The 27596-nt window shown below is 38.4% G+C and overlaps 1 protein-coding gene across 10 annotated transcripts in view; it reads left to right on the top strand.

Annotated features, from left to right (window-relative positions):
- The window catches only part of REXO5 (RNA exonuclease 5), an 80515-nt gene that overhangs the window by 13078 nt on the left and 39841 nt on the right, over positions 1-27596 (top strand). For 8 of the 10 annotated variants that reach the window (XM_073792228.1, XM_073792222.1, XM_073792221.1 and 5 more), the window contains 13 exons: positions 379-467; positions 1422-1537; positions 2999-3137; positions 3280-3374; positions 4313-4415; positions 7024-7127; positions 7885-8005; positions 20485-20589; positions 21085-21222; positions 24400-24492; positions 25124-25340; positions 25574-25758; positions 26689-26807. In XM_073792228.1, the coding sequence (XP_073648329.1) occupies positions 379-467; positions 1422-1537; positions 2999-3137; positions 3280-3374; positions 4313-4415; positions 7024-7127; positions 7885-8005; positions 20485-20589; positions 21085-21222; positions 24400-24492; positions 25124-25340; positions 25574-25758; positions 26689-26807 (1624 nt within the window). The remainder of the gene's footprint in view (positions 1-378; positions 468-1421; positions 1538-2998; positions 3138-3279; positions 3375-4312; positions 4416-7023; positions 7128-7884; positions 8006-20484; positions 20590-21084; positions 21223-24399; positions 24493-25123; positions 25341-25573; positions 25759-26688; positions 26808-27596) is intronic. The other 2 variants (XM_073792227.1, XM_073792226.1) reach the window with 2 other exon arrangements.

Genomic DNA, 27596 nt, shown 5'->3' with positions numbered 1-27596 from the left:
GCCACATGCAGTCATTTGCATACTTTATTCATCCTTCCTTAGTGCCTATATGGGAAAGGTCCAGTGACTTTGGATTTAGCCACAATTTAATTATAATTTCTAATAAGGAGGAAAAAATTGTTACTTGGTAACTGCAAGGAAGTCTAGGCCCTAGTATCTCCACTAACAGCAGCCTACATTATTCTCCCAAAATGTAAAAATGAGTAGATGGAGAAAAAATTAAGGACAGAAATTGTCTTATTTAATTTTATATTTCAAGTGTCTAACATAGAGAAGGTCCCCACAAATGTGGTATCTCAGTTTCCCCTGGATAAATACAGGAGTAATTTTTACCATTTCTAGTTCTAAAGGCAAATATTTTATTCCTTTTCCTCCTAGGTTTTCCTGACTGTGAAAACTTTGTGCCTATAAAATGTTGTGGTTCTATAACCAACAATAGTCCTCTCTTTGGGCTTGACTGTGAAATGGTAAGTACTACTTTTGATTTTTCAGCTGGAGTGTTGCAAGCTAGGGTCTAGTTTTCTTGAGTGCGTTCAGTTCTAGTATTCAGTTTAAATAACTGAAAGTAGACCCATTTAATTACATTTTAGAAAAATTGGATCTTTACTCCAGGATGAGAAATAAATATCACATAAGTTTTCTAACTAGTTGATATATTTAATCTAATTTTTGAATATTACTAGAAGTTGATTGCTTCTGTCTTTTGAACAAGTGTTTTGTTGTTATTGCCTTGAAGACTTTGCCTGAATTACCATTGGTTTGGCTTAGTTTTACGCGTTTAAGATCAGAAGTAGGATTTTCCTGCTTAAGCTCCCCTTGTGTTTTACTTTGTCTAATTAGTAAGTCTCCTTTCAGAGGCAGTGTATCCCCTCTCACTTAGTACTCAAGTAACAGTTTCTCGACACTGAACAGAGTGGCTAAGAGCTAAGGATTTGGAGTCTGTCGTATCAGGTTGTGTATCCTGGCCTTGCCTGTCACCTTGGACAAATTCCCTAATTCTCCCTCTGGGAAGCAGGGATAATATTAGGGGCTACTTCATGGGGTTATTATGAGGTGGTATATAAAATGCTTAGTATTGTGTTAGATAATAGAGTGTGCTAATAAAAATTATTTTTTTGGTACTTAGCATAATACTGGGTTGTAGTACACAGTAAATAGTACAATTATAATTGATGTTATTATTTCTGTCCCTCTCGGGCACATCCTTCCCAGAGAAATTGTACTGTGTTGGTTACTTTAAGTGTAATGTTCAGCAGCCTGCTTAGCTTTAATTTCATTCATATTGGATTCTCTAGTCAGCAAAAGGCTGTGCCATTGTCGCAGAGTAGATTAGAGTAGGTGGCAGTTGATGTAGTCTTGAATAATGAGAGGAAGCAAGAGTTTCCACGGGTTAGCAGCCTATCTACATCCTGGTCTTTCAGTGCCTGACATCCAAGGGGCGAGAACTAACACGCATCTCACTGGTTGCTGAAGGAGGCTGCTGTGTTATGGATGAACTTGTTAAACCTGACAACAAGATTGTGGACTACCTCACCAGGTATTTTTCACCCTGCCTCCAGCTCGCTAGAGTGGAATGAGACTTAACAGGAATAGCCTGTAGCTTCTGTTTAGTTAGGTATTATCTACTTATTTATTATCAAAGAAAAGGCTGGGGTGCCACAACTAGAAATTTTAATACTGAAATTACACAATATTGGTGTATAATGCTCTTACCTTTCTTGCTCTCTAATCTTCCTGTGACCTAGGTCACCAGAATATTATCTTCCTTGTCATAGAATCTGACAGTTGTAATCGTTACCTAGTAACTGCCAAACAGCTTTGCTGTCTGATGAGACACCATCTGAAAAATCTGTAAATCATCTTCTGGCAGTCAGATGATTTTAGAGCTTAATCTGCCTTGACCTCAGAAACCAAAACAAAACTAAGTGTTTCCACAACAGAAATTGGAAGCTCAAAAAATTTTCTCTGTCTTTCCGAAGATTAGCAAGTCATTTCAGAATGTACACACTACAGTAATTAGGCAAAGAAAAGCCAGTGAAACATTACCGTTGCTGCCCATTGTAGTTGCACCTATCAATTCATGCTTACTTAGGCACAGAGAGGCCATGTTGGTGATAAAGACTCCTGTTGGCCGACATGACAATTAGACAGTATTTTTAAGGAACAGTCGTATGTCACAAAGATGTATGTATAAGGGTATTTGTCATACTGTTGCAGAAACATGGGAATATGAATGAAAGTAGGGGGTTGGTTAGAATGTTATATTCATCTAATGGAGTACTAACCATTTAAAAGGATGTACTGAAATAGATTTATTGATGTGAAAACTTGTTCATGATATATAGCACATGTTATGATCATATTATAAAGTAGTATAGGCATTATGATTCCTTTTTTTTGGGCCATACCATGTGGCTTGCGGGATCTTAGTTTCCTGACCAGGGATTGAACCCAGGCCCATGGCAGTGAAAGCATGGAGTCCTAACCACTGGACTGCCAGGGAATACCCATGATTATAAAAATGAAACATATACATGAATACATATGTATCAAAAAATATGATACAATATTTACTAAAGTGTAAAAAATGATCTCTGGGTGGTGGGATTATGGGCAGGTTATTTATTTTTATTTTTATTTATTTTTTTTGCGGTATGTGGGCCTCTCACTGTTGTGGCCTCTCCCGTTGCGGAGCACAGGCTACGGACGCGCAGGCTCAACGGCCATGGCTCACGGGCCCAGCCGCTCCACGGCATGTGGGATCTTCCCGGACCGGGGCATGAACCCGTCCCCTGCATTGGCAGGCGGACTCTCAACCACTGTGCCACCAGGGAAGCCTGGCAGTTTTTAATTTCTTCTTTGTTATTTGATTTTCAACCTTGTTACACTGAGCATTTATTAATTTTTTATTTTTTAAAATATTCTTTTTGAAATGACTTTCGGGGGAGGAAAGCTTATTAATATCCTGGTCTGTCCATTTCTCTTTTTTTATTGAAAGTTTCTCAGGAATCACAAAGAAGATTCTTAACCCAGTGACAACCAAACTCAAAGATGTACAGAGACAGTTAAAAGCACTGCTTCCTCCCAACGCTGTGTTAGTGGGCCACTCCTTAGACTTAGATCTCAGAGCACTGAAAGTGAGTATCTGATTTAGGACTTAGTTTATCTAGCATATGTGCCTGTTTCATTAATCTCAGATCTAAAGCCTTCTGTCCCCCAACCCACCTGTTTTTTCCTTCAGCATAGGATGCTACTCATTCTATTCTCTTTCCTTCTCAGATGATACATCCATATGTTATTGATACATCATTGCTTTATGTCAGAGAGCAGGGCAGAAGATTTAAGCTCAAGTTCTTAGCCAAAGTTATTTTGGGGTAGGTTTGTTTGCATATTATAATATTGTCCTGATAGACTGGACATAAGTTAGAATATTGTATCTTATTTAATGCATATTGCAACGTTCAGCCTCTCTCCTTTCCTTCTTAGTTTATAAATATTATTATGAATTCTGAGATCCTAACTTCAGAGAGAATTATGACTCAGAAATGAAAAAACTGTGGGAATACAAAAAGGAGTTGCATTCATAGCTGAAGGTTGATGGATAGAACTAGACAGAGAAGAGGCAGAAAAGTTACCCAAAATTTCAAAACAGCGTTCCTATATTGAATGTATCATGTACAAACACATATTGTACAAAGATATTCATTATAGTATGATTTAAAATAGCCCAAAAGAATTCAGATATTCTACAGGACTAGTTAAATAAATTATGGTTATCTGCGTGACTAATACTTTGTTAGATCTTTATGTGCTAATAAGGGGACCTCTAAGATGCTACTGAGAACAAAATGGAGATGCAGAACAAGATGCGTAGATACTGAGATATTGATTGATGTAGATTAGATTTAGATATATCTATAGACATAAACTTATGTATTTTTTAAGATTTTAAAGAACAAAGGATTTTTAAATATATAATAGACACTTGTATATAATAGAAAATTTCTGGAAGGTAACTTTAAAACAACAGCTACGTCTAAAAAGTGAGACAAGGGGTTGGTTGGGGAGTGGACCAGAGACTTTTTATTGAGTAGCCTTTGATGATATGCTCGCTGTAAACAAAGCCATTCCTGATCATTCTGTACCCTCAGTACCTTTCAGGTCCTGGCACTAAGTAATAAAGGAATCTTGATTGTGACTCAAATCTAATTACTAGAATGCTGAAATTCTACATGTAGCCAGAATATTTGGTATGAAAGACTCTATCATTAAAAATGCTCCCAGTTATGTCAATTTTACCTTGACTTTCCAGGAAGGATATACAGTGTCCAGATAGGTTTGGTCATGATGCCACAGAAGATGCTAGAACAGCCCTTGAATTGGCTCAGTATTTCCTCAAATATGGCCCAAAGAAGGTTAGTACCTTTGCTTTCCTTAAAATTATGAGACTAGAACAGAGTCACAGACCACCATATCCTGCTGTTACCTTTCTTTACAAAAATGGCAGTGTAATTCAAGGTGAACATGTATTTGAAATTAAGACCTGTATCACTAGCATCATGTAGTGGTTAAATATGTAGTCTCTGAAGTTGGACTTCCTTGTTTTTAAATAGGTCTGGCTGTATGCTATCTAGGGCAATTTCTCTGATCAACTTTAGTTTCCAGATCTGTAACATGGTAGCACACTTCTCTGGGATATTGGTGAGGGTAAATGAGATATTATGTAGTATAAAGCTCTTAGCACAGTGCCATGAATATATTAAGCACCATAATGTGGTGTTAATCATTGTAGCTGAGGGACTTCCCTGGTGGTCCAGTGGTGAAGACTCTGTACTTCCACTGCAGGGCACACGGGTTTGATCCCTGGTTGAGGAACTAAAGATCCCGCATGCCACTTTTAATTCATTGTAGCTGATGCTAATAATTGTGATAATTATAAAAATCTAGATAGATTTTTGCTCTCTTGGGGTGTGAGTAGCATATCATTGTTTCAAAAGCAGTTCAGTGGGCCTGGATTAAAACAGCACATAAAGGAGGCATTGAAGAGGATGTAGTTTCTGACAGACTGTGTTATAAAACACATTCTAACCTATTAGATTGTCCCATTGTGTGATATTTTCTAGCATGACCCCATTATGAAATAAATGGTAGTCCATATAGAATAATAAAAAGCCAGAATAGTATTTTGTGTCATGGTGATAGAAAGACATTGTAAAATATCTTATGCGGCTTGTGAGTAATGGCCAACATTCACTGAGATCTTACGAAGTGTACTATTCTAAAATGCTTTATATACATTATCTTATCCTTATAACAACTCTGTAAGTTAACTATTGATATTATTATATATATGATCATTCAGAGGTTTTGAAAGGTTAATAACTTATTGAGGGTCCTACAATTAGAGGCAGAACCAGGATTCAAACCAGGGTCTGTCAGATTCTAAAGCCTGTCTTTGCTTTACATGAGGAATTAGCAAACCTTTTCTGTAAAGGCCAAACAGTAAATATTTTAGGCTCTACAGACCATACTGTCTCTATCACAGCTACTCAACTTGCTGTTGGTAGTGCAAAAGCAGCTATAACAGTATGTCAGTAAAAGGACACAGCTGTGTGCCAGTAAAACTTTATTTACAAAAAACTGACATTGGGCTGGACTTGATCCAATGACTGTAATATGCCAACCCCTGCTCTAAACCACTGCACTGAGGTTCTAAAAACTTGGTCTCAGGATCCATTTATCCTCAAAGAGCTTTTGTTTTTGTGGGTCATATCTATCAATATTTACCATATTAGAAATTACATATGAGAAAAATTATATTTACTAATTTGTTGAAAATATTTTTAAAAATCATTACATGTTAACATAAAAAATGTACTTTTATGGAAAAAAGCATTTTCAAAAAAATTAATGGGAAGAGTGTCATTGTTTTACATATTTTGCAAATCTCTTTAATGTCTAGCTACTAAGCTCCTGTTAAGGAGACTAGTGACTCTCTCATATCTGCTTTTACGTCCAATCTGTTGTGTTATATAGTTGGAGAAGACAGGACCTTGCAAACTTCCCCCTGAAAGGGTCTCTGGAACCCCTAGGAGTTCTCAAGCCACACTTTGAGAACAGTCGCATTTTGTTATGCTGCCACTTGATTTCCAGGAAAAATTGCATCTCACTTGAGTAAAATCTCAGGAAATCTGAATTAAGGATGGACTTTAGTTAATAATAAGATACCAGAAAAGAATCTAAAAAAGAGTGGATATATGTATATGTATAACTGATTTGCTTTGCTGTACAGCAGAAACTAACACAACATTGTAAATCAACTATACTCCAATAAAAAATTTTAAAAAGAAAAAAAATAACATATCAATAGTGGTTCATTAATTGTGTCAAATACACCATACTAATTAAGATAGTAATAATAGTTGAAAATGGCAGTTGGATATATGTGGGAACTCTGTACTGTCTTTGTAGTTTTTCTGCAAATCTAAAATGATTCTAAGTAAAAAAAAATATCTGTATCTCTACACATCAGAACTCCCAAATGGGCTCCCACTTTATGGAAAGAGAATAAACTAGAATACTTTTCATGATTTTGTGTTAGTCCAATAAAGTCTTTTTTTCATATTGCCATGAAAGCCATTCTTTTATAATTTCCAAAAGTTGCATGTTTGCAGAGAAGTAAGTTTTAAGTGACTTTGGAATGAATCATGAGCCAAAATTGCCATTGCTTTTCACTTAGCCCTACTTGGCCCTTTCCCATATTCATGTCACAACATCAGCAGCTGGTAACAGATTGCCATTCTTGGCTAAGCAGCCAGAAACCATCTGGTAACTATTGAACCCAGCCTGGGACTGTGGCAACAGCAAAGTCACTGTCTACAGAAACAGAGCACACCACTTGAGTGGGTTTTTCTTGGATTTTGGGGGGGTTTGGGTGTTTTTTTGTTTGTTTGGTTTCTTTTTTTTTTAGCCTCAAATACTTTGCAAGATATTAAATGATTTTACCACTTTATTTTCCTTCAGATTGCAGAACTAAATCTGGAGGCACTAGCTAGTCACCAAGAACTAGAAGCAGCAGGCCTAGAGCCGAGAAATACAGCAGAAGTAGTGCAGCAGCTAAACACAAGGTAATATTTTTCAGTTCTAAATGGTCGCAAAGACAAATGGAGTATCTGGTTTCTTATTTAATAACAAAACCTGGAATATTTTTTTCCTCTTTTGAGTCTATTGAGAAATATTTACCAATAATATGAGTAACATTCTTCCATTAGAAAAACCATGGATGGAAAAATACCACGTACTGCCCTAAATAGCATCTGTTTTTCTAATTTTCTGAATCTATTGATTGGTCTTAAAATAACTCACTTTACAAAAAAAGTAAGACATTGAAATACATTGAACTAAGTGGCATTAGGGGAGATGATAGACTAGTGAGTATTTTGATTAGAAGAGTCGGCTATAGCCTTGATGTATTGCCCAGATTGGGAAAAAGACAAACAAAAAACAGACTCAGAAGAGGTTTGTCTCTATACCATAGTAAACGTTTCAGATCCTTAGAATCTAGCCTAAATTTTGGTAAAGAGTTTTGAGTATATTTTTTGTTTATCCTTCCTTTCCCTAAATGTAGAACAACAATGTTCAATATGATTTCTGTAATGGTGGAAATGTTCTATATCTTTGCTGTCCAAAAAGGTCCATACATGTAGACCTTATAGTACATGTGACTAGTGCAATTAAGGAACTGAATTTTTATTTTATTTTATTTTAATTTAAATAACCACACGTTGCTAATGGCTACCAGGTTAGACAGTGCAAGTATAGAGAAGTAATTCTTGGGTTAGGGAAAACTGTTGTTCCTACCTGATCTCTTCTCCTTCTGTACAGTGTTTTAGAATGCTTGGACTCAGTGGGCCAGAAGCTGCTTTTCTTGACTCGGGAGGCAGATGCTACTGAAATTTCTTCTTCCAAAAACTGTCAAACTATTAAGTGCTTGTCAAATAAAGAGGTGAGTGACCCAGTATCTCTTTGAAGGTTGCATTCAGAGTAGAGGGTAATGTAACCCTTTGCAACCCATACAAGTATCAAGCTTTTTTTCATCAGCAACTTTAGCTACCATTAGCCAGTCTGGCTTCTATCTCAAATTTTGTGTGGAGCACTTTTAGTCTCAATTACCCCATAGGAGCAGAACTGTCAGCTGCCAGTGTCTGTTTCCGGATTCCAGCAGGCCTGTGGCTTTGGCCTTGCACACCACTTTGAATTTCTATTCTTTTTTCTGGTTCATGGAGATGTTTATCTTGGTTTTTAGCCTGACTATATTTTTTTGGTTTTCCTATATATATATATATTTTATATTTTACCTCTCATTGCTATATGTGTATAGCAGAAGGGATGCATCAAAGCATGGACTTATGTCATCTTGTTCAGAGGCTCTGTAATTTTTTTTAAGCATTTTATTTGGAAATAATTTCAAACTTACAGGAAACTTGCATGAATGGTGGAATATCTGTATACCTTCTATCTAGATTCATCTTCTGTTAATACTCTGCCTCATTTGCTTTATTAGTTGTGTGTGTGCTGGGTTGCTCCTGCACTTTTTACACTTGCTCGCTCTCTCTTCCTATGTCTATATGACATTTCAGTTTTTAGTTTCCTTTAGTCTGGAACCATTCCTCAATCTTTCTTTGTCTCATGACATTGGTAATTTCATTTTGGGTTTCCTCATGATTAGATTCAGGTTATGCCACAACAAGAGGCATATGTTGTCCGTCTGTCCCTCTCTTCTGTTTATTTTGATGACCTTAACAAGGTGTTGTCTAGTTTCTCCACTGTAGAGTTACTGTTTTTTCCCCTTGCTTTGAATAATATGTGAGGATACACTTTAAGAACAGCAAATATCCTGCTTTTCATCAAAATCCCCACCTCCTCTTATATTTAGCAAAAACTGATGATTCTCATCTGAACCAGTTTTTACTGTGAGCCAGTTTTTATTGTACAATGATGGTTTTCCAACTCTCTATATTTCCTCCATATTAACTAGTTGTTACTCAGTAATGAGCAAGAGTCCTCCCTTTACCTTATTTGTTCATTCATTCATTCATTCCGTGTGGACTCACGGATTCCTGTTTATTTCAGTGGTTTATAATTTATAATTGTACTAAATTGTTTTGGTTTACACATTTCTCAGATTTGGTAAGCAGTAGCCCCTTCAAGCTGGCCCCTCTGTTCTTGTGACATGCACCCATAATTTTTTTTGAGCATTTTCTTCCTACTGGCACAATAAGAAAGTCAGGTTCATCTTGGTATTTGAAACCAAGATCTGGATGCTGGATGTGCATATTTTTACTGGGATGTCTTTGCTTCTAGACCCTCAAAGCAGACAGTTAGGAAATATATGCATGTAGGTAGGATATGCGCACACACACACACAAATTTGTATGTACACACAAATAAATATTTAAGAAATCAAGTGTCTATACCAGTACCTCTAATTTCAGCCCTTGCACAGGATTCTTCGTTGCTTTTCCTCATTTCATCTTTGTATCTCCCTTTATAAGTTACCTGGATTCCTTTTTTCCTCCTCTTCAGATTAGCTCTTATGCATTTAGAATACAGTTGGGTTCATTTGTTTCAATTTGCTTTTAGTTTTAGGGTTTTTTTCTCTCTTCCATCCTTGTTGATTTATTTTTTGGATCTATAGAACATTAACAAGCTTCCAAAGGCAAAACTACACAAACAAGTATACTAAAAGAAGTGTCATTCCTTCTCATATCTATTTCACCCAGTCCACCCTCCACCTATCTCATGTAAGTAAATAACATTGTTGTTTTCTGATTTATCCTTCCTTTGTTCCATTTTTTGTAAAGAAAAGTAGATATATATATGCTTTTTTATTTCGTTTTCTTTCTTACACAGAAGCTAACATACTATATAAATAAACTCCTTTGCAGTTGGCTTTTTTCCCTTAACAAGATGTCCTGGAAATCATTACCAGGACATAAGGTTCCAACTTCCCGTTTTTGCATATGGATATCCAGTCTTCCCAGTCTCATTTTTTGAAGAAACTATCCATTTCATATTGAATGTTCTTGGCACCCTTGTCAAAGATCACTTGACCATATATACAGAGCTTTATTTCTGAACTCTCTTTTGTTCCATTAGTCTATTTGTCTGTCTTTATGCCAGTACCACACTGTTTTGATTACTGTAGTTTTTAATATGTTTTGAAATCAAGAAGTTTGTGTCATCTGACTTCATTCTTTTTCAGGATTATTTTGGCTATTCAGAGTCCTTTGAGATTCCTTATGAATTTTAGGATGATTTTCTTCTATTTCTGCAAAAAATGACATTAGGATTTTAATAGGGATTGAATTGAATCCATAGGTTGCTTTGTATACTGTTGACAACAATAGTGTGTTCCAGTCCCTGAACATGGAATGTTTCCTTTTATTTGTGTCTTTTAAAATTTCTTTCAGCATTGTTTTGTAGGGTTTTATTTGTTTTTTGTTTTTTTGCGGTATGCGGGCCTCTCACTGTTGTGGCCTCTCCCGTTGCGGAGCACAGGCTACGGACGCGCAGGCTCAGTGGCCATGGCTCACGGGCCCAGCCACTCCGCGGCACGTGGGATCTTTCCGGACTGGGACACGAACCCATGTCCCCTGCATCGGCAGGTGGACTCTCAACCACTGCGCCACCAAGGAAGCCCTGTTTTGTAGTTTTTAGCGTAGAAATGTTTCACCTCCTTGGTTCGGTTTATTCCTAAGTATCTTATTCTTTTTTGATGCTATTGTACATGAGATTTTTTTTTTAATTTCCTTTTTTGATTGTTCATTGTTAGTATGTAGAAACACAACTGATTTTTTGTGTGTTGATTTTGAATCTTTCAAATTTGCTGAACTCATTGTTTAGTCCTGACATTGCTTTTGTAGAATTGTTAGGGTTTTCTACATGTCCTATGTGAACAGAGAGAGCTTTTCCAATTTGGATGGCTTTTGTTTCCTTTTCTTACCTAATTACTCTGGTTAGAACTCTCAATACTGTGTTGAATAGAGTGGCAAGAGCAGACATCCTTGTTCCTGATCTTACAGAAAGTTTTCAGTCTTTCACCTTTGAGTGTGATGTTAGCTGTGGGCTTTTCATATATGGCCTTTATTATGTTGGAGTAGTTTCCTTCTATTTCTAGTTTGTTGAGTGTTTTTATCTCGAAAGAGTTTGAATCTTGTCAAATGCTTTTTCTGCATCAGTTGATTGATCATGTGGTTTTGTCTTTCATTCTGTTAATGTGGTATATTACATGGAATTGTTTTCATACATTGAACCATCCTTGCATTCCAGGAATACATCTCACTTGGTCATGGTGTATAATACTTTTAATGTGCTGTTGAATTCAGTTTGCTGACATTTTGCTATTTAAAGTAATCACGAGATTGGAAGAACTATTTCCATTTTGTTGTTTTCTGTATGTCTTACAGCTTTTTGTCCCTCCTCTCCTTTCTACTGTCTTCCTTTGAGTTTTGATTTTTTTTTTTTTTTGGTAGAGACGTGCTTTGATACCCTTCTCATTTCCTTTTGTGTATGTTCTATAGATATTTCCTTTGCAGTTATCATTGCAGTTACATAAAACATCTTAAAATTATAACATTCCATTTTAAATGGATAGCAGTTTAATTGCATACAAAAACTGTACTCCTATAAGATCCACCCCCTCGACTTTGTTACTGATATCATAGATTGCATCTTTATATGTTATATGCCCATTAACATAGGCATATAGTTATTTTTTTCATGTTTTTGTCATTTAAGTTCTGAATAAGAATTAAAAGTGAATTTATGCACCAAAGTTACATTAATACAGGTTATTATATGTGTCCATGTATTACCTTAACTGGAAAACTTTTTCATGTTGTTGTCTAGTATCCTTTCGTCTTGAAGGACTCCCTTTAGCATTTCTTATAAGAGCAGGCCTAGTGATAATAAACTTTCTCAACTTTTTTTTCCCCTGCATTTTTGAAGCATAGTTTTGCTGGATACGGTTTTCTTGGTTGATGGTTGTTTTTTGTTTTTGTTTTCTTTTTTTTGGTTGATGGTTTTGTTGTTTTTTTTTTTTGCGGTACGCGGGCCTCTCACTGTTGTGGCCTCTCCTGTTGTGGAGCACAGGCTCCGGACGTGCAGGCTCAGGGACCATGGCTCACAGGCCCAGCCGCTCCGCGGCATGTGGGATCTTCCCGGACCGGGGAACGAACCCGTGTCCCCTGCATCAGCAGGCGGACTCTCAACCACTGCACCACCAGGGAAGCCCGGTTGATGGTTTTTTATTTTATCAGTTTGAATATCTCATGCCACTCTCTTCTGGCCTGCAAGGTTTCTGTTAAGAAATCCACTGATAATCTTATGAAAGCTTCCTTGTATGTGATGATTTGCTTTTCCCTTGCTGCTTCCAAGATTCTCTAATTTTGACTTTTAACAATTTGATTGTAATGTGTCTTTCTGTGGGTGTCTTTGGATTTATCTTTCTTGGAGTTCTTTCAGCTTATTGAATTTGTATGTTCATTTCTTTCCTCAGATATGGAGGGTTTTCAGCCATTATTTCTTCAAATAAGCTCTCTGCTCCTTTCTCTTTTCTTCTGGGACTCCTATAATTTGTAAATTGGTCCTAATGATGGTGTCCCAAGGGCTGTTAGACTCTGTTTCCTTTTCTTCTTCTTCTTTTTTTTTTTTTTTTTTTTGCTTTAACTTAATGACTTCAAAGATCTGTTTTCAAGTTTGCCTGATCAAGTCTGATGTTGAACCCCTTTAGTGAATTTTCCAACTCACTTAATGTATTTTTCAGCTGCAGAATTTGTTTGGTTCTTTTTTCTTTGAATTTTATTTTATTTTTTTATACAGCAGGTTCTTATATAAGTTACCTATTTTATACATATTACTGTATATATGTCAATCCCCAGCTCCCCCAATTCATCCCACCACCACATCCCCACCACCTGCTTTTCCCCCTTGGTGTCCATACGTTTGTTCTCTACACCTGTGCCTCTATTTCTGCCTTGCAAACTGCTTCATCTGTACCGTATTTCTAGATTCCACATACGTGCGTTAATATATGATACTTGTTTTTCTCTTTCAGACTTACTTCACTCTGTATGACAGTCTCTAGGTCCATCTGCGTCTCTACAAATGACCCAGTTTCGTTCCTTTTTATGGCTGAGTAACATTCCATTGTATATATGTACCACATCTTTATCCATTCGTCTGTTGATGGGCATTTAGGTTGCTTCCATGACCTGGCTATTGTAAAGAGTGCTGCAATGAACACTGGGTTGCATGTGTCTTTTTGAACTACGGTTTTCTCTGGGTATATGCCCAGTAGTGGGATTGCTGGGTCATATGGCAATTCTATTCATAGTTATTTAAGGAACCTCCATACTGTTCTCCATAGTGGCTGTATCAATTTACATTCCCACCAACAGTGCAAGAGGGTTCCCTTTTCTCCACACCCTCTCCAGCATTTGTTGTTTGTAGATTTTCTGATGATGCCCATTCTAACCAGTGTGAGGTGATAACCTCATTGTAGTTTTGATTTGCATTTCTCTAATAATTAGTGATGTTGAACATCTTTTCATGTGCCTCTTGGCCATCTGTATGTCTTCTTTGGAGAAGTGTCTATTTAGTTCTTCTGCCCATTTTTTGATTGAATTATTTGTTTTTTTAATATTGAGCTGCATGAGCTATTTATATATTTTGGAGATTAGTCCTTTGTCCATTGATTCATTTGCAAATATTTTCTCCCATTCTGAGGGCTGTCTTTTCATCCTGTTTCTAGTTCCCTTTGCTGTGCAAAAGCTTTTAAGTCTCATTAGGTCCCATTTGTTTATTTTTGTTTTTATTTTCATTACTCTAGGAGGTGGATCAAAAAAGATCTTGCTGTGATTTATGTCAAAGAGTGTTCTACCTATGTTTTCCTCTAAGAGTTTTATAGTGTCTGGTCTTACATTTAGGTCTCTAATTCATTTTGAGTTTATTTTTGTGTATGGTGTTAGGGAGTTTTCTAATTTATTCTTTTACATGTAGCTGTCCAGATTTCCCAGCACCACTTATTGAAGAGACTGTCTTTTCTCCATTGTATATCCTTGCCTCCTTTGCCATAGGTTAGTTCACCATAGGTGCATGGGTTTATCTCTGGGCTTTCTATCCTGTTCCATTGACCTGTATGTCTGTTTTTGTGCCACTACCATATTGTCTCGATGACTGTAGCTTTGTAGTATAGTCTGAAGTCACAGAGTCTGATTCCTCCAGCTCCGTTTTTTTCCCTCAAGACTACTTTGGCTATTTGGGATCTTTTGTGTCTCTGTACAAATTTTAAGGTTTTTTGCTCTAGTTCCATAAAAAATGCCATTGGTAATTTGATAGGGATTGCATTGAATCTGTAGATTGCTTTGGGTAGTATAGTCATTTTCACAATATTGATTGTTCCAGTGCAAGAACATGGTATATCTCTCCATCTGTTGGTATCATCTTTAATTTCTTTCATCAGTGTCTTATAGTTTTCTGCATACAGATCTTTTGTCTCCCTAGGTAGGTTTATTCCAAGATATTTTATTCTTTTTGTTGCAGTGGTGAATGGGATTGTTTCGTTAATTTCTCTTTCTGATTTTTCGTTGTTAGTGTATAGGAATGCAAGAGATTTCTGTGCATTAATTTTGTATCCTGCAACTTTACTAAATTCATTGATTAGCTCTAGAAGTTTTCTGGTGGCATCTTTAGGATTATCTATGTAGAGTGTCATGTCATCTGGAAACAGTGACAGTTTTACTTCTTCTTTTCCAATTTGTATTCCTTTTTTTTCTTTTTCTCCTCTGATTGCTGTGGCTAGGACTTCCAAAACTATGTTGAATAATAGTGGCGAGAGTGCACATCCTTATCTTGTTTCTGATCTTAGAGGAAATGCTTTCAGTTTTTCACCATTGAGAAAGATGTTTGCTGTGGGTTTGTTGTATGTGACCTTTATTATGCTGAGGTAGGTTCCCTCTGTGCCCACTTTCTGAAGAGTTTTTATCATAAATGGTGTTGAATTTTGTCAAAAGCTTTTTCTGCATCTATTGAGATGATCATATGGTTTTCATTCTTATGTTTTTCATTCTTTTCATTCTTCAATATGTTAATATGTTGTATCACATTGACTGAGTTGCATATATTGAAGAATCCTTGCATCCCTGGGATAAATCCCACTTGATCATGGTGTATGATCCTTTTAATGTATTGTTGCATTCAGTTTGTTAGTATTTTGTTAAGGATTTTTGCATCTATATTCATCAGTGATATTGGTCTGTAATTTTCTTTTTTTGTAGTATCTTTGTCTGGTTTTGGTATCAGGGTGATGGTTGGCCTTGTAGAATGAGTTTGGGAGTGTTCCTTCCTCTGCAATTCTTTGGAAGAGTTTGAGAAGGATAGGTCTTCTCTAAATATTTGATAGAATTCACCTGTGAAGCCATCTGGTCCTGGACTTTTGTTTGTTGGAAGATTTTTAATCACAGTTTCAGTTTCATTACTTGTGATCGGTCTGTTCATTTTTTCTATTTCTTCCTGGTTCAGTCTTGGAAGGCTACACGTTTCTAAGAATTTGTCCATTTCCTCCAGGTTGTCCATTTTATTGGCATAGAGTTGCTTGTAGTTGTCTCTTACGATGCTTTGTATGTCTGGGGTGTCCGTTGTAACTTCTCTTTTTTCCTTACTAATGTTATTGATTTGAGTCCTCTTCCTCTTTTTCTTGATGAGTCTGGCTAAAGGTTTATCAATTTTGTTTATCTTCTCAAAGAAACAGCTTTTAGTTTTATTGATTGTTGCTATTGTTTTCTTTGTTTCTCTTTCATTTATTTCTGCTCTGATCTTTACAATTTCTTTCCCTCTACTACCTTTAGGTTTTGTTTGTTCTTCTTTCTCTAGTTCCTTTAGGTGTAAGGTTAGATTGTTTATTTGAGGTTTTTCTTGTTTCTTGAGGTAGGCTTGTATTGCTATAAACTTACCTCTTAGATCTGCTTTTGCTGCATTCCATAGGTTTTGGATCGTCGTGTTTTTGTTGTCATTTGTTTCTAGGTATTTTTTTGATTTCCTCTGATTTCTTCAGTGATCTCTTGGTTATTTAGTAAGGCATTGTTTAGCCTCCACATGTTTGCGTTTTTTGCATTTTTTTCCCTGTAATTTATTTCTTAATCTCATAGCGTTGTGGTCGGAAAAGATGCTTGATATGATTTCAATTTTCTTAAATTTACCAAGGCTTGATTTGTGACCCAAAATGTGATCTATCCTGGAGAATGTCCCGTGTGCACTTGAATAAAGTGTAATCTCCTGTTTTCGGATGGAATGTCCCATAAATATCAATTAAATCTATCTGGTCTGTTGTGTCATTTAAAGATTGTGTTTCCTTACTAATCTTTTGTCTGGATGATCTGTCCATTGGTGTAAGTGAGGTGTTAAAGTCCCCCACTGTTATTGTGTTACTGTTCATTTCCTCTTTTATAGCTGTTAGCATTTGCCTTATGTATTGAGTTGCTCCTATGTTGGGTGCATATATGTTTATAACTGTTATATCTTCTTCTTGGATTGATCCCTTGATTATTATGTAGTGTCTTTTCTTGTCTCTTATAACATTCTTTATTTTAAAGTCTATTTTGTCTGATACGAATATTGCTACTCCGGCTTTCTTTTGATTTCCATTTGCATGGAATATCTTTTTCCATCCCTTCACTTTCAGTCTGTATGTGTCCCTAGGTCTGATGTGGGTCTCTTTAGACAGCATATACATGGGTCTTGTTTTTGTATCCATTCAGTGAGCCTGTGTCTTTTGGTTGGAGCATTTAATCCATTCACATGTAAGGTAATTATCGATATGTTCCTGTTACCATTTTCTGAATTATTTTGGGTTTGTTTTTGTATGTCCTTTTCTTCTGTGTTTCCCACTTAGAGAAGTTCCTTTAGCATTTGTTGTAGCGCTGGTTTGGTGGTGCTGAATTCTTTTAGCTTTTGCTTGTCTGTAAAGCTTTTGATTTCTCCGTCAATCTGAACGAGATCCTTGCTGAGTAGAGCAATCCTGGTTGTAGGTTCTTCCCTTTCATCACTTTAAATATATTATGCCATTCCCTTCTGGCTTGTAGAGTTTCTGCTAAGGAATCCGCTGTTAACCTTATGGGGATTCCTTTGTATGTTATTTGTTGGTTTTCCCTTGTTACTTTTAATAATTTTTCTCTGTCTTTAATTTTTGTCAATTTGATTACTATGTGTCTCGGCGTGTTTCTCCTTGGGTTTATCCTGCCTGGGACTCTTTGCACTTCCTGGACTTGGCTGGCTATTTCATTTCCCATGTTTGGGAAGTTTTCAACTATAATCTCTCCAAATATTTTCTTGGGTCCTTTCCCTCTCTCTTTTCCTTCTGGGTCCCCTAGAATGCTAATGTTGGTGCATTCAATGTTGTCCCAGAGGTCTCTTAGGCTGTCTTCATTTCTTTTCATTCTTTTTTCCTTTATTCTGTTCTGCAGCAGTGAATTCCACCTTTCTGTCTTCCAGGTCACTTATCCGTTCTTCTGCCTCAGTTGTTCTGCTATTGATTCCTTCTAGTGTATTTTTCATTTCAATTATTGTATTGTTCATCTCTGTTTGTTTGTTCTTTAATTCTTCTAGGTGTTTGTCCTTTAATTCTTCTAGGTCTTTGTTAAACATTTCTTGCATCTACTCTTCGCCTCCATTCTTTTTCCAAGGTTCTGAATCATCTTCACTATCACTATTCTGAATTCTTTTTTTGGAAGGTTGCCTATCTCTACTTCATTTAGTTGTTTTTCTGGGGTTTTATCTTGTTCCTTCATCTGGTAAAAAGTCCTCTGCCTTTTCATTTTGTCTGTCTTTCTGTGAGTGTGTTTTACATTCCACAGGCTGCAGGATTATACTTCTTCTTGCTTCTGCTGTCTGCCCCCTGGTAGATGAGGCTATCTAAGAGGCTTGTGCAAGCTTCCTGACAGGAGGGACTGGTGGTGGGTAGAGCTGGCTGTTGCTCTGGTGGGCAGAGCTCAGTAAAACTTTAATCCACTTGACTGCTGATGGGTGGGGCTGGGTTCCCTCCCTGTTGGTTGCTTGGCCTGAGGCAACCCAACACTGGAGCCTACCTGGGCTCTTTGGTGGGGCTAATGACTGACTCTTGGGAGGGCTAATGCCAACAAGTACTTCCCTGAACTTCTGCTGCCAGTGTCCTTGTCCCTGGGGTGAGCCACAGTCGCCCCCCACCTCTGCAGGAGACCCTTGAACACTAGCATGTAGGTCTGTTTCACTTTCCTATGGGGTCACTGCTCCTTTCCCCGGGTCCTGATGCACATACTACTTTGTGTGTGCCCTCCAAGAGGGGAGTCTCAGTTTCCCCCAGTCCTGTCGAAATCCTGCAGTCAAATCCTGCCAGCCTTCAAAGTCTAATTCTGTGGGAATTCCTTCTCCTGTTTCCAGACCCCCAGGTTAGGAAGCATGACATGGGGCTCAGAACCTTCACTCCCATGGGTGGGCTTCTGTGGTATAATTGTTCTCCATTTTGTGAGTCACTCACCCAGTGGTTATCGGATTTGATTTTATTGTGATTGGGCCACTCCTACCATCTCATTGTGGCTTCTCCTTTGTCTTTGGATGTGGGTTATCTTTTTTTGGTGAGTTCCAGTGTCTTCCTATCAATGATTGTTCAGCAGTTAGTTGTGATTCCGGTGCTCTTGCAAGAGGGATGAGTGCATGTCCTTCTACTCCACCATCTTCTCAGGAAATTTTTAGAAGACATCCATTTTACAACATATAATAGTAGCTGTTTCTTGCCTCCCCACCGCCACTCCACGAGGAGAGGGCAGGCAGGCGGATTGGTGGCACCGCACACTGGCAGCCCGTGGCCCTGCTGGCCCGGGCTCGGCCGGCCGCTGCACCCCACCGCCATTGCCTCCGCCACCGCAGTGTGTGTCTGGTTCTGTTTTATAGTTGCTGTCTCTTTAGTGAAATACTTATTTTGTTCATGCATAATTTTCCTGATTTCATTAGTTGTCTGTCTATCTTTGTTCTCTTTTAGTTCTTTTTTTTTTTTTTTGTCAACTACCTCTCCAATTGTTAGTGCCTGGCATGGTGGAAGGGAAGACTTTCACTAATCAGCTCAGCCTGAGGTTTCAGGACCTCTCGAACATACTTTGAGGATGTGTCTTCTCTGAGCTTGTGCAGGTGCTTTTAGTTGTCTCATATTCCCTGAGCAGCTTGTCCCTGTTTCTCCTCAGAGCTTGCAATCTGTTGCTCCTCCTGACATCTGCTTTTGTAACTGCAGCTCTAATGTGCTGTGGTGATTGCATATGTTTTCAGTGGCTTCCAGACAAGGCCGCCAGTCCTATCAGTGCTCTGAGTCAGGTGAGACAGAAACTAGTCCCTCAGGCAGTGCCCAGCCTAGCCATGACATTGGCTGCATGGTCCACTCTTGTTTCTGTCCAGAGGGAAGATCTCCAGTGTGGGAAACTTCCTCTGTGTTGAGCCCTGCTGGGTCAGATAGGGGAAGGGACGGATGGGAACACAAAACTACATATTTTCCTTTCCCTTTTGCTGGAATCCCTTCTGGTTGTTGTTGTTGTTTCTGGGTGCTGTAACTTCTCAACTGGTCTCTAGAGTTGTTGCAAAGGTATTCTGGTCTATATAGTGTTAACTCGGTGTCTATGGAAAACTGAGGGCTTAAAGCTGCCTTGTACTCTATCTTGCTGATGTCATGCTCTCTTTTTCTTTTTTTAAAGTGTTGGGGTTTTTTTGAGAAAGATGTGCTGGGAAAAATAAGTTTATAATGCTCTTGGGAGGGACTGGTATTTGTTTTATTTTTTTTTCCCCCCGCAGGATCCTTAATTTCCCTCCTGATTTCTTTATTTCCTTCTTTTCCTTCACTGCAGTGTCTCCAGCAGGGTATTGCCTCTTCTCTATATATCTGATTCTTCCCCAGAAGCACTGCTTCTCTGAGGCTGTCAAGTCTCTTCCTTGTAGTTAAGTGCCTGAACTATTAAAGTTGTGACCTGTGTTCATTATTTTGGCATTTTGTTGTACTTTCTTGCTGGGGCTGATTTTGTTTGTTTCATCCAAGTCTTCCATGCCCCTTGATTTTTTTTTTTTCCCCCAGAGTCTCTTGTGTCTCTTCTCCCTCTCTTTATTCATAGGCTTGCAGAATTTAACTTGTTTCTTTACTTAGAGGTAATTTGAAGCTTGTAGTAGCCTGCTTCTTAGTAATGCTGAAGATCTGGGTCATATGTGATTCTATTTATTCTCTTTCCTGATTATATGGTTTTTCTACAAGACTGTGTGGTGTCACCATTTTCTTCTGGACCTTGAAGTGAGCCTCATATTGCTTTTTAATATGGGTAAAAAGACAACCGTTGTTTATATTACTGTGGCTCACCTCCATGAGCCACAGTAGACTATTAGGTTCCTGCTTCATCCAGGCTGTGCTGTTTTCTGCAGGTTCTTGAGCAGGCTAGAGTGGAAGTCCCCCTGTTTACCTTCAGCATCGTGCAGTTCTCTCTTGAACCCTTTCCACCCAACCTCAGTGAGGAGATGAGCAAAAGAGTAAGTGAATGGGTTCTGCTAGATGATTTATTTGACCTATTATAATCTCTCCCCATTAAGGAAAGTAATACATGCTTCATTAAATTTACTGTATACTTCTCTAAATTTTTTCTATATGTATCAATATATTACCATTTTCATTTTTATAAAAATGGGAATCAGACTATATATACTGTTTTGCAACTTTATTTATTCCTTTAACAGTATATCTTACACATCTGTTCATAACACTATATAATCTTATTTCCCTTGTGCTGCATAGTTTTCCATTGTATGATATACCTATTTTCAGCATTTGCACTTTATAAATTTTTGCTATTCCAAATAATGATGCAATGAAATCCCTGTATACAAATCCTTGTACATTTGGCAAGTGTTTGTGTTAAGAAATTCCTTGAAAGGAATTATCCCATGTTTTGACTCATGATTTCTTTAGATTTGACTTAATTCTCTTTCCACATCCACCTCCTTACTATTCTGTTGTTTTTCTTATAGATGAAGATCAAGTGGATGGAGATGTCAACTGTCTATGCTGGGCCATTTAGCAAAAATTGTAACCTTAGAGCTCTGAATAGGCTGTTTGAGAGTTTTGGTCCAGTCCTGTCAGTGACTCTTACTCTTGAATCCCATCAGGTAATGAGACAAGAAAACTTAGATTTTGACCTTCTAATCTAGTGTGGGAAATTCAGATGCCTTCTAGGGTCCTTCAAGTATTAGTGATTTGAGCTTGATTGTCACCAACTGGAATGTGAGACATGCTCTGTCTCATGGGAACAGTGTTGACCCATAAGAATGTGTGCCCCATATTGCCAGATCTTCTGATTTTTTTGTTTTGAGAATCAAGAAATCTGCCAATTTTCATATTGTTGGCTCCAATTTTCTTAAATATTATGTAAGCCAGACAAAAAATATGTCTAGTGGTTTAATGTAGTTTATGGGCTTCATGCTTGTGACTTCAGCTTTAAATGATAAAATGCCCTTTCAAAAACAGCAGTAGCTTCCATGTGCCGGGAAGTCTGCAGGGCTTAAATCCAAAGTAGGCTCATAGCTGGGTTGAGATACTAGAGGAGTAGGGCTTTTTTTTGTTGTTGCTGTTAGCTCTCCAATCTCTTGGAGTAAGTTTTGTTTATTAGTTTGTTATTTACATAAAAACCCTATAAAGAGTTTAATTATTTTTACTTTTTAAGAAATAATACTTGTATATGGTTTAAAAAATTCATACTTTTTAAAAGGATGTATAGATACCTCCTTTTGTATAGATAGAGTAAGCCTCTATCTTCATGGTCATAGCAGGAAGTCAGATAAAGACTAAAGTTACTATATGAAGCAATAACAACATTATAAGCACTATGAGACAGGAAGCCATGAAAAGAATTGAAAATAAAAACTTAGAATATATGTAGAATGATATACAATAACTGGTAACAATGAAGGCCTCCAGGGAGAGAGGAACTAGGTGACTGGGAACAGGGGTTAGGGGAAGACTTTTCACTGTAAATTTTTTTATACCTTTAGAATTTTGATATAGGCAACTATTAATCTGGTGCATTAAACTATTATGTGTAATAGCTAATAATACAACTAATAACTATTAGGTTTAGTAACTATTAAAGTGAAGCAAAAATTAAAGTCTCTAAAGCGATCTAACTGCAGAATCCTAGATGTTTAAAATGTGCTTTCCCCAAATCTTTTATTGTCTTTCCTACACCTAAAAACAGAAATAAAAAGATCATCCCTGGGAACATAGACTGAGGGATGGGAAAGGGTATTCAAGGAACTGTCACTCCTTCCTGTAAGTCGTCTTGTCTTTTTTTTTCTTTCTTTCTTTTTGTAAAGTATACATAAAATTTGCCTTTTAAACCATTTTTATGTATAGTTCAGTGTTATTAAGTACATTCTCTCTAGAACTTTTTCATCATCCCATACTGAAACTCTGTACCCTTTAAACAGTAACTCCCCAGTCCCCTTTCTCCCAGGCTTATTAACTACTATTGTGTTTCCTGTCTTATAAATTTGACTACTCTATGTATATCATATAAGTGGAATCCTACAATATTTGTCCTTTTGTGTCTGGCTTATTTCACTTAGCATAATGTCTTCAGGGTTCACCCATGATGTAGTATGTATCAGAATTTCATTTCTTTTCAAGGCTGAATTATATTCCATTGCATGATTATACCACATTTTGTTTATCCATTCGTCCCTCGATGAACATTTGAATTGTTTCCACATTTTAGCCATTCTGAATAATGCTACTATGAAATGAACATGGATGTACAAGTATTTGTTTGAGTCCCTGTTTTCAGTTCTTTTGGGCGATATACACAGATGTGGAATTTCTGGGTTAAATGATAATTCATTTCATTTTTTGAGGAACTGCCATACTGTTTTCTATAGCAGCTGCACGATTTTACATTCCCACCCGCAATGCCAAGGGTTCCAACTTCTCCATATTCCAGCTGACACTTGGGGTTTTTTTTTTGGTCTTTTTTGTTGTTTGTTTGTTTTTGGCTGCGCCCCATGTGGGATCTTAGTTCCCCGACCAGGGAATGAACCCGTGCCCCGTGCATTGGAAGCTAGGGGGTCCTAACCACTGGACCGCCAGGAATTCCCCTGACACTTGGTTTTTTTTGTTTGTTTTTGGTTTGGGGGGGGAGGGTTGTTTAGATAGTAGCCATCCTAATGGGTGTGAAGTATCAATAGTATCTCATGGTTTTGACTTGCAGCTCCCTAATGATTAGTGATGTTGAGCATTTCTTTGTATGCTTATTGGCCATTGGTATATCTTCTTTGGAAAAATGTCTATGCAAGTCCTTTGCCTATTTTTTAATTGGGTTGATTTTTTTGTGTTGAGTTTTAGGAGTTCTCTGTATATTTTAGATATGAATCCTTCAGTAGATATGTGATTTGCAAATATTTTCTCCCATTTGTTCTGCTGCCTTTTGACATTGTTGATGGTTGTTCTTTGATACACTTTTTAATTTTGATAAAGTTTAACTTCTCATATTTTTTTTGTTGCCTGTGCCTTTGGTGTCATATTCAGGAATCATTGCCAAATCCAATAAAATGAAGCTTTTCTATGGGAGCACTTTAATCTCCATGATGATGCTGTGGCGCAGACCATCACATAGATTTAGATACTCTGGTGTTAATCAAGTGCAAAATAAGTCAATTTGAAGATGCAAATCCAGTGGAAGAACTTAACCTCCCCAAGCTTGTAGGAAAGCTGCTTGTCTAAAATTAAGCTAATAAGGCAAATGGGAATCTCTACCTGTGACTTGCAGCGGTAACTTTAGTGATTTATAATAAATGGTATGGGGGCTTCTCTGGTGGTGCAGTGGTTGAGAGTCCGCCTGCCGATGCAGGGGACACGGGTTCGTGCCCTGGTCCGGGAAGATCCCACATGCCGTGGAGTGGCTGGGCCCGTGAGCCATGGCTGCTGAGCCTGCGTGTCTGGAGCCTGTGCTCCGCAACGGGAGAGGCCACAACAGTGAGAGGCCTGCGTACCGCAAAATAATAATAATAATAAATGGTATGAACAGCAAGTTGGGTAGTAAAGAATTTGTTAGTGCTTTCCCCATACCACCTAGGGAGAGAAGGCTTCAATTTTAAGTGACAAGATTATTTTCTGAAAACCATGATGATTCCACTTAAAATTGATGGTCTGTGATCACTGTCTAGCCCAGCACAGCAAGAACATCCATTCTGGTGGCTCTGGCCACTGTAGTTTAGGTGGGCCCCGTTCCTAGCCCCGTCTCTGGCAGTTTGAGCCTGGAAAGCAAAAGTAAGGAAATCTTGATTTTTCTGCAGCCACATCTCTGTATACAATACGAAGTCCTGGAAGGTGCCCAGCTGGCCATAGAGTCTTTGGATGGCAGCCTGGTGGAAGGTACCTGCATCAAGGTAGGGTTCCAGAGAAAGCATAAAGTAGTACACTTCACTCAATCCTGTATTTTCAGTACTTGTATTTACTCAAGCCTGTATTTACAGCACCCTAAGACATAACAGCTTAGACAAGCACCCTCGAGAGGCTTAAGAAACAAGATTTTCTGTAATGGAAAGCCTTCAGCCAAGGCCGGCATTCTTATAGTGGTGACCTAAGACATGATAGCTTTTCATTTTTGTCAAAATCAGCCTGGGCTACATCTTCCATGTACTCTTTATCACTACTTAGACCCCAAATGGTTTTTCAGGGTGGTTTTTTTGTGGTTGCCCTTTAGCTTTCAGGGGAATCAAATGGTATTTTGATGTTTCTTATGCAATTAAACAGAATTTCATTGGTATAGAAGGCAGAGAACTGATGGCAGTTGGTGGGGGAGAGAAGGAAAGGGAAGAGAGTATTATTTACACAAAAATATTTACATTTTGTATTTATTTATCTATTAAGTTTCTACCATAGTCCTTTGGGGCAGTTATCATTAGGTTCCTTGTATAGATAAGGAAGCTGCAGAATTAAGCTACTTCCTAGTATGTAACAGGCCTGGGGTTTGAAGTGGTGACTTTTCTACCATTAATGCCATCTTTCCTTGGTTAGGTGCAGAGGCCTGTGACAGAGCTCACCCTTGATTGTGACATCCTTGTGAATGAGCTGGAACAAGATTCTGAGAACCGAGGTACTATATACCTGTCTGGAGTGAGTGAAACCTTCAAGGAACACCTGTTGCAACAGTCCAGCCTCTTCCTGGGCCTGGAAGCTCTGATCTTGCCTAAAGATCTTAAAAATGGAAAGCAGAAAAACTACTGTTTCTTGAGTAAGTCTATGCCATTGAATATAGCCTTGGGAAAGGAGATTAGACATGGTGGTAACATGAGGTCAGAGAAAGGAAATGTTCAACAAGTAATCCCTCCTGGGCTGGACCAGGTCAACATCTCCTGATTTTGTCCTTCTCCCTTGGCTCTGGATGGGCTCCAGCTTGGATGGTGATCAGGTTTTTTGGTTTTGGTTTTGGTCCTTAATAACAGAAGGGGGTATTCTTGTTTTCAGGATTCAAAACTTTTGGCAGTGCCCATAGGGCCCTTGGCATTCTCACAGGCAAGAACTGGAAGCTGAAAGGCAGGCATGCCCTAACCCCCAGGCACCTCCATTCATGGCTCAGGGGCTTACCTCCTGAATCGAGGCCCCCAGGGCTTCGTGTCATACCTCCTCCCTCGGAGCAGGAGGCCGTGCAGGTGAGTGATTAAATGTATCCTGGGGTTAGGGGGGAGAGGTAGCTAGCTACCTTGGTTTGCTGGCTCTGGTGGTTGGCCTTCTGATGTTTATGGAAATTAGACAGGATAGTCCTGCTCAAGTGACACTTAAGCCTTCAGTCTTTTTTTTCCTGCCCTGCCACTAGTCTTACTTCACTCTCCAGTGTCTTCCAGCCCTGGACACACCTTTCTTTCTCCAAGATCTCTCATACTTTTGCCCCCTCCAAACTTGCTAAAATCAGGTTTTCCAGGTGTCTCTCCAAGGGACTTTGAGAGGTTAATACAGGAAGTTGGAGAGCTGGACAAGTCTTTAGTGATCTAGGGTTTCCTGAAGTGTAGTACATACATACACAATATGATTTTTGGTGGTCACAGATGGACCTCTTTTTTTCACTTTTATTGTTATGAACTTGTTTTTCTAACATTCATTAAAGTATGCAACCACCACATTGAACGTGTGATTTCATGGATAGTATTACTTAGACGAAGCTAAGGAAGAAATTGACTCACTTTAAAGAAAACCATTAGGGAATATGCAACAGAAGGGTGAAGATGGAAGGTGAATGGTTTAAGTTTGGGAAGCCCTGCCGTGGTCTAATGTCCCACACTTAGCAGATGAGGAATAGACACCAGAGCTGGTGAGTGACTTTGCCCAGGTCACAGAGATACTTAATGTCAGAGGCCAGACTAGAGCTCTCCTTAGTGATTTGGTTTCCCTAACTCAGGACCCTAAACTGACTTGGAGGTCTGGGGATGCTGGAGTGGACAAGGAACCCTGCAGTATAGACTCTGGCTTCAGACTGAGGATTTGTACAGAGCCTTTCCCGGGAGCCTGAGGAGGAATGTTGCAGTCCCTCCAAAGGTCAGCGGTGGGTACTCTGACTGAGTGTCAACACCTGGCTTTGATTCTAGATGCTGAACTTGGACCACCCAAAGATAGCAGCCTGGCGCTGGGGCAGGAAGATAGGAAAGCTCTACCACAGCCTGTGCTCAGGCACCCTCTGCCTCATCCTGCTGCCAGGAACTGAGAGGTAAGGACTAAAGGGTTGCCCCTTCATGATTCTGACCTCTGGACTCTCTGGACTTAAGCTTTTCTTGGAGAAAAGCCTTTTGTTGACGTCCAGGCACATAAACGAAAACTGAAATGAATCATCTCTTAACTCTCACAGTTCTAAGAGAGAGGTATTGTATCCCCATGTTACTCGTATTTGCTTTTATAACTACACTTAGTGGTCCCTCAAGGAGACAGCTCATCCCAGTTTAAAGGCAGAGGTCTTAGGTTCTGCAGCCTCTCTGGAACAAGAGGCACTTGAGTAAAAATGGTCAAGAAGTTCTAGGGCAAGGCCCAGGCTTAGATGTGACTATAACCTACCTTTCCCACATATCAGGAGTGTGTTCCTGCCTTCCCTGCCCTTGCCCCCTTTACCATTTATGTTAACTTTTAAGAGATAGGGCCTGTTTTGCTGTTTCTAAGACTGAGGAATACTGGAGCAGGACTCTGGGTCCAGTCCCAGCTGTATCACCTGTCTCTGCTGACAAGTAGTGGCCAAGCCATTTTCCCACTGTGGATCTCAATTTCCCTTTGGTAAAATGAGGGATTTGGAGTAAATCAGTCATTTTCAAATGCTTGAAACTATAAAACCCTTTCTTTAAAAGAAAAATTGATGTTAAATCTTTACTAAGGCATAAAGATGAGCAATTCTGAAATGGATGAGTAGATATATGAATGAATGTGTATGCTGGGGGAGGAGAGAAAGAGGGAAAGAGGGCTTTTTTTGAAAAAAGCACAGTTTGAAAACCACTGGATTGTATTATTTCTA

Source organism: Tursiops truncatus, chromosome 15 (assembly GCF_011762595.2).
Source record: "Tursiops truncatus isolate mTurTru1 chromosome 15, mTurTru1.mat.Y, whole genome shotgun sequence".
NCBI lineage: Eukaryota > Metazoa > Chordata > Mammalia > Artiodactyla > Delphinidae > Tursiops > Tursiops truncatus.
This window is presented reverse-complemented; position numbering and strand designations above follow the sequence as displayed.